This window comes from Dipodomys ordii, unplaced genomic scaffold, assembly GCF_000151885.1.
Source record: "Dipodomys ordii isolate 6190 unplaced genomic scaffold, Dord_2.0 Scaffold189, whole genome shotgun sequence".
Lineage (NCBI taxonomy): Eukaryota > Metazoa > Chordata > Mammalia > Rodentia > Heteromyidae > Dipodomys > Dipodomys ordii.
The window spans coordinates 2539139-2549691 of record NW_012267405.1 but is presented as its reverse complement, the minus strand read 5'-3'; the positions used below and the strand labels follow the sequence as shown (position 1 = coordinate 2549691).

Genomic DNA, 10553 nt, shown 5'->3' with positions numbered 1-10553 from the left:
CCTTCCTTCCTTCCTTCCTTCCTTCCTTCCTTCCTTCCTTCCTTCCTTCCTTCCTTCCTTCTTTCCTTCCTCTTTCTTCCTCTTTCCTTTATTTCTTTTTGTGTGTGTGTGGATGTGTGCCAGTACCTGGACTTAAACTTGAGGCCTCACACTCTTCCTTAACTTTTTCATTTGAGGCTGAGGCTCTACTATTTGAGCCATACATCCACTTCCTGCTTTTTGGTGACTAATTGGAGACAGAAGTATCTTGGATTGGTCTGCTCAGGCTGGCTTTAAACCATAATCCTCAGATCTCAGTCTCCTGAAGAGCTAGAATTAGAGGTGTAAGACACCAATGCCTGGCTTAGCCCACCCTCCCTCCCTCCCTTCCTCCCTTCCCTGCTTCCTTCCTTCTTTACTTCCTTCCTTCCTTCCTTCCCTCCCTTCTTCCCTCCTTCCCTCTTTCCCTCTGCCTCTCTCCCTTTCTCTCTGCCTCTCTTCTCTCTTCTTTCTCCCCCTCTCCCTCTTTCCTTCCTTCCTTCCTTACCTCCTTCCCTCCTTCCCTCCTCTCTTTCTCTCTCTCTTTCTTTCTTTCTGCCACTAATTGGGGCTTGAACTCAGGACCTGAGCACTGTCCCTTAGCTTTCTTGATCCAGGTTATCACTCTACCACTTGAGTCACAGTTCCACTTCTAGCTTTTTGGTAGGTAACTGGAGATAAGAGTCTCATGGACTTTCCTGCCCAGATTGGCTTTGAATCTCAATCCTCAGCTCAATTCTCAGCCTCCTGAGTAGCTAGGATTGTAGGAAAGTGCCACCTGCACCTGGCCCTACTTTTCTTTTGGGTCCCATTAAACCACAGGTGTACCAACCTGAAAGACCTGCCTTGGCCTCTTCACCCCTTACCATCCAGTACATCTGCTCTCACCACAAGGGGCTGACCTAGTGTGAGAACAAGCACCAAGTGACAAGCGGGGCCCTGGCTGCCCTTCTGAAGTCAGATAGACTGAAGGCTACCCCATAGCACATGCTGCCATGATTAGGCCTCCTTGTTTCTCAGTCATTTAATTCACAGTATTTAATCTTCATTATTGGTTTGCTTCCCAGTCTTGTCATCTATAAGGTAAGTTTCTTTGACACAACAACTTTGACTTCTCCACAGCACCTCATAAGAGACTAGCCTCAACAGCCATTTCCTGAGGGGCTGGTGGGACTGTCGGCCTGGGTTCCCCCAGAGCCCCCAGATCACTGTGGGCCTGGCCCTGCCACAGGAGTGCTGCCATCAGTAATGGAGGCCCTCGTCTGTTCTTGTTCCTCCGCAGTGTGGGGCTTTGGTTTCCTCAGTGTTTCACTGATTAACCTGGCCTCTCTCCTGGGAGTTCTCGTCCTGCCGTGCACAGAGAAAGCGTTTTTCAGCCGTGTGCTCACTTATTTCATCGCCCTGTCCATTGGAACGCTGTTCTCTAACGCGCTCTTCCAGCTCATCCCAGAGGTGCAGTAGAACAGGCGCCCGGGACCTCCTTCCCTGGGCTGCCATAGCCGAGCTCCCTTCTGGCTGACCCCCCTCTCTTTGCCCCCCATACTTTTAGATTTCCGACAACTACCTGTGAAATGAACCAGCCCTTCATATCAAGGGCCACCAATGACTTTTCACTCTGGACCTCAGGGCCTTCTCTCCTCTAGGCACTCAGGGTGACCTCTAGCCTCTTCAGGTGACGTCAGATGCAAGGCTTCTAGCATTTCTACCCCTCCCTGTTTATACCCTTTGTTTGTCTCATTCCTGAGCCCCATTGGTAGGACTCCAAAGAGAAGCTGCAGTTAGTAGGCCTTTCCCTATGTTTGGTGCTATGTACTATACCTCTGATCCAAAGAAATTGGGGGTACTTGGGTTTGAACCCCATTTGACTATCCATGTGGAATGAGGCAGAGGAAAGGGTTACCAATCTAGATGTAGAATTGGCCTAAAAAGTGAGAATCCTAATTTTTTATATGTTCCAGTGCTGGGGCTTGAACTCAGGGCCTGAATACTGTTGCTTAGCTTTTTTCACTCAAGGCTGGTACTCTACCACTTGAGCCATACTCTGCTTCCAGCTTTTTGCTGGATATGTAGAGATAAAAGTCTTGTGAACTTTTCTGCCCAAACAGACTTTGAACCTTTATGCTCAGCTCTCAGCCTCCTGAGTAGCTAGGATCCTGTTTTTTAAGCAGGTTATATATATGTGTGTGTATATATGAGCAAAGGCAATTTGATAAAAAAAAAAAAAAGCAAAATTAAACGTACAAAAGAAAAAAGGAGAACTCAAATCTCTTGTGCCTTGCATCTTGATTTCTTCCTGATAGGGCTGACTTGGTACCCTTACTTAACTGTTTTTACTGTTTGGTAATTTTGTTTTTAATTGTTATCACTGAGGAGCTATAAAAATAAGACCCAAGTTGATAGTCTACCCATCTTTTCCTTTCAGGTAGGGGTATTGCAACAGTATTTCAGACATCTGGTCCTCTCTTTTTGGAATAGTGGAACTGCCTTTCATAAAGAGCCCATGTCAGTGGCTTCCTGTCTCTTTTTATTCAAAAGTCTCACCTGAGAAGGGGCCAGACAGGGTGTCATACCTCGTCAGTTCCTGGAGGAAGAAATGGTTTAAGAATCCCTAGCTCCATCATCATGGATCCCCGTGGGTCGCTTCTCCAGGGAGGCCTCATCTTGGGCTATTTTTTCAGCTCCAGAATTTGAACTTGTTAATTTATAAAGATTTGAAATGAAAAGAAATCATCATTGCCTGTTTGAATGAAATTCCTGTCATTCATTGTACATGATCTACCCTGTGGCTTTCAGGGAGTGTCACACCAGCTCTGCTCTGTCCTGCCCTTCTCTGGGACTGGACTCATAGCCTAGAGTGTGTCACCTTGGGTAATACATTTGAAATTGTGTGGTGTGTGTGTGCGTGCGCGTGCGCGTGTGCTTGCAGTGTGTGTGTGTGTGTGTGTGAGTGTGTATGGTGGGCTGGTCTTGGAACTCTGTTCTCTACCTCTGCATCCCTCAGAAAGCCAATGGAAATAAGCCAAAAGAACTGAGAAGTTCAAAACCTGAATGTCATGGACATTGAGTCTTATCTGATCTGTGTCCCTTCTTCCCTGCATGTGACTTGGTTGTATTTTGCATGAACCAAACCATCCTCGGGTAGTATCACATTTGCCCTCTGTGACACAAATTGTACGTGTAAATCAACAAAAGCAGCCTACTGAGCATTCTCTCGTGCTTTTGTGATCTGTTAAAATCCGTGGCAGGCCTGAGGTACCTCATATGTGTGATCAGACAGCATCCTGTCCTGCCGCCATCACAGGAGTTGCAGATATGGAAGGCCACCAAATGCAGAAGGGCTGGTAGTCACAGGGTTCCAAGGCCACCTCACACTCCTTTCTCTTGCACTGATTGAAGACAATTTCATCAGATTTGAATCACTAACAAATTTTCTATTTCTCTCTCCCTCCCTACTTGTCTCTCTGATTTTTCTTTTGTGCCCTTCGTTAATATCCACAACTTTCACTGTGGCCTCCCACCTCTCCATCTGCTTTCCCTCAAATGGTGGTTGCCTTGCTCCCTGTCTCGGGTGGGCTGGCAGTGTGGGGATACGGTCTCCTCTGTGTCACCGTCATCTCCCTCTGCTCCCTCATGGGGGCTAGCGTGGTGCCTTTCATGAAGAAGACCTTTTACAAGAGGCTGCTGCTCTACTTCATAGCTCTGGCGATTGGAACCCTCTACTCCAACGCCCTCTTCCAGCTCATCCCCGAGGTATGGCAAGCCAGAGCACTCCCTTTGGAGCTTGCCCATCAGCTAGGACACTGTGTGGGCAAGCCCAGGGAGAAGGCCCCGGGAGGGGGACCTCTGGGTAATTACCAGTTTTTAGAAAGTGAAGGCAAGACTTAGGAGAGGCCACATGACAGAGTTATTAAGAGCCAGGTTCAAATCCCAGCCTTTACAATCTAAGCCAGCCATTTACCTCATTCTGCTTCTGTTTCCTCTTGTAAAATAGGGAAACAGTAGGATTGACCTCAAGGTCATGTTGTGAGGGTTCACTGAGTTAATATTTGCAAAACACCTGGTACCTATAAAGTGCTATAACTGTTCATGAAAAGAAGTATTGTAGGTATGTTATTTCATGGCTGTCAGTTTGAGGCTTTGGTGCAGAGAAGTATAAACACATCAGTAGAATCCATGGGTCTCAATAAAAAGACCAGTTCTCAGTAGGGAGTTTGGGGCAAAGGGAATCACTAAAATAACAGTCAGATTTTGCTTACCTTGAGAAAACCTTCCATAGAGCCGGGTGCCAGTGGCTCATGCCTGTAATTCTAGCTACTCAGGAAGCTGAGATCTGAGGATCCCAGCTCAAAGCCAGCCTGGGCAGGAAAGTCTGTGAGACTCTTTATCTCCAATAAACCACCAGAAAACTGGAAGTGGCAGGTGTGGCTCTCCTTGAGCTGAAACCCCATGACTGACCAACAAAAAAAAACCTCCCATAGAAGAGAAAGGAACCTAGTATTTGTAAGGTCTGATAGCCAGCTTTGGAGATACTTCATCAGCTTTGGTGTAATCTTTTCAGTAGACCTATTCATTATAATAAGCACAAGGCATTTCACTGTAGGTGGTCTGCAGGACTGGACAAAACCAGGAGATGATTCCACATGCTTCTTAGAACACATGATATTTTCTGAAATGCTGTGTGTGCTTTTAGTGGATCAACTCTTGTGAAATCTGCAGAACAAGTTATATTTTCCCCCCGTGATCCTGATCTTTATGAGATACCCCCCCCTCCCTCTCCCACCCACTCCCAACATCCCAAGCTGAGGCCAGGTCCCATGAAATCCAAAGTATGCTTCTTGAATTCTGCCATACTGCCTGGCTTTGTGTGTGGAGAGGTGATAGTTATTAACTCTTTCCACCGTGCCTTTCCCTGTGATTCTCCCATTCTCCTGGTCTGACTGTGTTGTTTCTACCTGACTTGACCTTTGCACCTCTTGGTAAATAACACTAGAGGGTTGTGATGAAAAAATTTTTCCTCCCAGTACAATTATTATTTTTTTGTCAGTCATGGGCTTGATCTCAGGGCCTAGGAGCTGTCCCTAAGGTCTTTTGCTCAAAGTTAGTACTCTACCACTTTGAGCCACAGCACCACTTCCAGTTTTCTGGTGGTTGATTGGAGATAAGAGTCTCACGGACTTTCCTATCCAGGCCACCTTTGAAGCACAATCCTCAGCTCTAAGCTTCCTGAGTAGCTAGGATTATAGGTGTGAGCCACCAGCACTTAGCTAGAAATTATTTTTATTGGAGACAAAGGTCTTGCCAGATAGCCCAGGCTGGCCTTGAACTTGCAATCTTCCTGTCTCAGCTTCCTCAAGCCCTGGGATTGGAGTTATGTCAGAGACCTGTTTCCTGAAGCAGGTCACTGGACGCTTTGGCACTTTAAATCAGGAGTTGAACTTGGGATATTCTTCCCAATTGCCACTCCCATCTTTTTCTTCCTCTTAACAAGTGACATTATCAAAAAGGACTCAAAATAACTACTCCCTCCTTTTTTTTTTCTTTTGCTGGTCCTGGGACTTGAACTCAGGGCCTAGGTGCTGTCCCTGAGCCTCTTTGTGTTCCAAGGCTACTACTGGACCAATTGAGCCACAGCGACATTTCCAACTTTTTCTGAATAATATTTTGGAGATAAGAGTCTCTTGGACTTTCTTACCTGTGCTGGCTTTGAGCCGTGAATCTGAGTAGTTAAGATTACAGGCATGAGCCAACAGTGCCCAGCTCCCGCCCCCCTCCTCCCCATCCCGGCCTCCCCCCTTTTTTTTTTTTTCCTTAAAGACAAATTCTCCCTGTGCTGCCCAGGCTGGCTTTGAACTCCTGAGTAGCTGGGAACTACAAGCCTTTGTCAGTACGCATTGTTTCACTGAGATTGATACCTGCAGGACATAGCCTGCTCTTAGTCTGTGGTCCCTGTGAGGCCTGTGGTCAGGAAGATACTGCAATCCTTACTGGTTTCTGGGGAATGAATTTTCCCTTTTTAGAAAGCATCATTAAGCCACTTCCCATTGTGTTTACAGGCAGGTCAGCCAGGGACACGAGATAAGCTGAAAACAAACACAAGTGACCTCTGCTGACACATGGAATTTGCTGACAGGATAGTTTTTAAAGCTAAACACCAAAAGAAATTAAGATAGGGTTTTCAGTAAAAGTAGAGAACTACCAGGCATGGTGGTACATGCCTGTAATCCCATCACTAGATAGATGAAGCAGGAAAATAGGGAATTTGAGACCAGCCTAGACAGGCCTCAAAGAAAGAAAAAAATAGAAAACCATCTACAGGACTGTTTTTTCCTGAGATTAAAATGGCTTCAGCATCAGAAGGTGAGCAAGAGGGAACCCAGCCAGGATAGTGACCTCACATCCGGGAAACATCAAGATTAAATTTTGCTAATGGGCTGTCTACAAAGTTATCACAGGCCACAGGACAGCTTTTTCCTTTCTTAGAGTCAAGGAACAGTTAGGAGGTAAAAGACAACCAGCAAAGGCTTTTTGTTTGTTTCAACTCATTGTGTTTTCCTGGGTCCACAGGCTTTTGGTTTCAACCCACTGAAAGATGATTATGTCTCCAAGTCTGCGGTAGTATTTGGGGGCTTCTACCTTTTCTTTTTCACAGAGAAGATCTTGAAGATGCTCCTTAAGCCAAAAAACGAGGTGAGGCCCAGTTGCTTGTAAAGGGGTTTCTAGGAAAACCACCTCCCTCACAACACACTGTTTCGGGGGCCTGGTATGGTACTGTACCAGTGGTTCATGATTTCTGCCAAGTTATATGAGAAATGACAGAGGTCTTAAAACCAGGATCAGCCCATGGAAGGATATTTGTGGAGCAGAAGTTGGACTAGAAATGGATTTGGCCAGTGAATCCCACTACTAATAGTGGTAATTTGTCCTGAGCTAAGATTTTATATATATATACACATAGATAGATAGATAGATAGATAGATAGATAGATAGATAGATAGATAGATAGATAGATAGATGTGTATGTGTATACACATACACACACACACACACACATATTTATGATAACATTGTGTAATCAGTACAAGGGCTGTAGGGAGCCAGTGGCTCATCCCTGTAATCCCAGCTACTCTGGAGACTTAGATGTGATGATTGGAATTCAAACAGAGTCTGGGCAGAAAATCGCTGGAGACTTCTGTCTCCATTTAACCACCAAAAAAACAGAAGTGGATCTTTAGCTCAAGTGGTAGAGAGCACTTAGCTTTGGGCAGAAAAAGCTAGGAGATAGTGCCCAGGTCCTGAGTTGAAGCCCCAGGACTGGTACAAAAAAAAAAAATAGGGCTGATGTTGACTAGTAGTATATAGTTCCACAAAGCTTTCTTCAGTTACTGGCATGTGATTGGTGCTGAAATGGTGGTTGAGCTTAAGGGGTATAGCCCTTATGAAGGTGGGGCTCTGAGCACTTAGAACAGTGGCCATCTTCACTGGATTGGGTGATGTCCTCACAGGTCTACTTTGATACTTTAACACTCTATCTCTGCCTTCCCACTTGGAGAGTTGCTGTAGGTAAGAGCTTCCCTGGCGTCCCTGTGTGGCCTGTTTAGCTTTCCTTGGATGTAGAAATGAGGTCCCCCCAGTAAAATCTAAGCAGATGCCCATTTGGGCTGGTGTTTTGGGGAACAGTCACATTGACTCCCTCCCTGTTGTCCCTCTAGCATCATCATGGACATAACCATTTCACATCTGACACGCTTCCTTCCAAGAAGGACCAGGAAGAGGGTGTGACCGAGAAGCTGCAGAATGGGGATCTGGACCACATGATCCCTCAGCACTGCGACAGCGAGCTGGATGGCAAGGACCCTGGGCTGGACGAGAAGGTCATTGTAGGCTCACTCTCCGTGCAGGTCAGTGGCCATCAGCTCCAAGAAGATCTTTTAGGAGATAATGGCCTCAGCTAGGTGGATTGGCACAAGCCTGTAGTCCGAGTTGGGACGCTGAGGTGGGAGGAGTTGCTAACTAGCGTGGTCAGAATAATAAAACCTTTCTCAAGAATAGGGGAATAAAAGGCAAAGTCAGTGAGAATGTGACCTAGTGGTAGAGTCCTTCTTAGCCTCCATGAAGCCCTGGGTTCAGTTCCTCAGTACTGCATAAACAGAAAAGCCCAGAAGTAGCACTGTGGCTCAAATGGCAGAGCACTACCCTTGAGCACAGAGAGGCTTAGGGACAGTGCCCAGACCTTGAGTTCAAGCCCCAGGACTGGCCAAAAAAACAAAAGGCAAGGTCATGACCTAAGGGAGACAAGCAGGTGGTCCACATTGTAACCCTCTGTGGCCGTGGGCATGTGCTTTCTCCTAGGACCTGCAGGCATCCCAAAGTGCCTGCTACTGGCTGAAAGGTGTTCGCTACTCTGATATTGGTACCCTGGCCTGGATGATCACCCTCAGTGATGGCCTCCACAATTTTATTGACGGTCTGGCCATCGGCGCCTCCTTCACCGTGTCCGTGTTTCAGGGCATCAGCACCTCAGTGGCCATTCTCTGTGAGGAGTTCCCACATGAACTGGGTAAGTTAAGAGTCCCCCCACTGGACCTACTCCTTCACCACAGCCCCCCACCTACTTTCCCTCTCCTCACTGTACACATTGCATTTAACACCTCCACTAAGCTCTGCACATCCAACCACTGTAACCGTTGTACAGATCATAGTTTAGAGTGCAGAGGTTTGGTTGATTCTGGAAGGTTTTTGTTTGGTGCTGGAACCAGGACTTGAACTCACAATCAAATCCTGGCCTTTATTGGCTTGTGACTTACTTTTCTCCCTCTTAATTTTGTTGGAGAGCTCATTTTATTTCACTGTCAATGGGGTCATTGGTAGTTGCTCATCTACTTGAAAAATCCTCCAAGTTATTTCCAGCATCTAAGCTGGAAATGTGTCAGTGAGCTGGCCAGTGTGACAGATGAAGACAGTTCCTGAATAGGAAGACGAAGTATCTTCCTCTTTCATAGCAGTCTGGGGCTATCTTTATTTTTCACCCGTGGTTTCAGCAGTATGACTCATCGATGTTCTCTGTGTGCCGACTCAACCACCGTCCTCTTCTTACTCTCCCCCTGTAGGAGACTTTGTCATCCTGCTCAATGCTGGCATGAGCATCCAGCAGGCTCTCTTCTTCAACTTCCTTTCTGCCTGCTGCTGCTATGTGGGTCTGGCCTTTGGCATCCTGGCCGGCAGCCACTTCTCTGCCAACTGGATTTTTGCACTGGCAGGAGGCATGTTCTTATACATATCTCTGGCTGATATGGTAAGTCTGCCATGGTCTATGCCCTGGTCTATGTTATGTAGGCAGAACTGGACTAGATGACTGAATGTGTGGATTAGGAGGACAGCTAAGGGACACTGGTTACTTTGTTTTGGGTAACTTTACTGAGAGATCTTTCATAAACTTAATTTATGAAAGATCTTTCATAATTTATCTTTCATAATTTAATTATCTGAGGTGTACAATTCAGTAGTTGTTTTGTTTTGTTTTCTGGACATGGGGCTTGAACTCAGGACCTGGGCACTGTCCCCTGAGCTCTTTTGCTTAAGGCTAATGCTCTACCACTTTGAGCCACAGTGCCACTTCCAGTTTTCTGATGGTTATTTGGATTTTCCTGTCCAGGCTGGCTTTAAACTGAGATCCTCAGATCTCAGCCTCCTGAGTAGCTAGGATTACAGGCGTGACCCACTGGCTCCCAGCAGTTTTTTTTTTTTTTTTTGTCAGTCATGGGGCTTGAACTCTGGGCCTGGGCATTGTCCCTCAGCTCTTCAGCTCAAGGCTAACACCCTACTACTTGAACCACAGCGTTACGTCTGGCTTTTTTTTCTTTTTTTTTTTGTGGGGGTCCAGTCTGGGCGCTATCCCTCAGCTCTTCAGCTCAAGGTTAGCACTCTACCACTTGAGCCACAGCGCCACTTCCGGCTTTTTTCTTTTTGCTTATGTGGTGCTGAAGAATCGAACCCAGGGCCTCAGGCATGCAAGGCAAGCGCTCTACCACTGAGCCACCTTCCAAGCCCTGGCTTTTTTTTCTTATGTGGTGCTGAGGAATGGAACCCAGGGCTTCATGCATGCAAGGCAAGCATTCTACCACTGAGCCAACTTCCCAGCCCAAGTGTGTCTTTTTTTGAAATTTGTTGTGGGAGGGGGTTCATTGTGACATTTCCATTCATGTATACAATGTATCCTCATCAGCTTCACCCCCTCTAACATTCTCCCACCTTCCACTTTGCTTTCTTAAAATAATTCTAGTCCAGACTTGTTTTGAATTGTGGTCCTCAGATCTCTGCCTCTATCTAAAATTACAGGCATGAGCTACCAATGCCTCGTTTGGAAATAATACTTTTGATGAGAGCACTGGCCCTCACCATCCAGCCATATCCATGGAAGCAGTCAGTTCAGATTTTTTTCCTCCCTTGTGGGAGCCTGCTCATGAATAGTTCAGATGTGTTACATTACATCTTGTCACCGGCCTTATTGACCTAGCAGCCCTTGACCTTAAATCCTG

General features: G+C 46.4%; 1 protein-coding gene across 3 annotated transcripts in view; it reads left to right on the top strand.

Annotated features, from left to right (window-relative positions):
- Positions 1-10553, top strand: part of Slc39a14 (solute carrier family 39 (zinc transporter), member 14) — a 50206-nt gene that overhangs the window by 36141 nt on the left and 3512 nt on the right. The window contains exons 4-8 of one of the 3 annotated variants that reach the window (XM_013034459.1): positions 3599-3768; positions 6583-6705; positions 7728-7916; positions 8368-8575; positions 9126-9310. In XM_013034459.1, the coding sequence (XP_012889913.1) occupies positions 3599-3768; positions 6583-6705; positions 7728-7916; positions 8368-8575; positions 9126-9310 (875 nt within the window). Of the gene's footprint in view, positions 1-1300; positions 1471-3598; positions 3769-6582; positions 6706-7727; positions 7917-8367; positions 8576-9125; positions 9311-10553 lie in introns of all 3 variants that reach the window. The other 2 variants (XM_013034460.1, XM_013034457.1) reach the window with 2 other exon arrangements.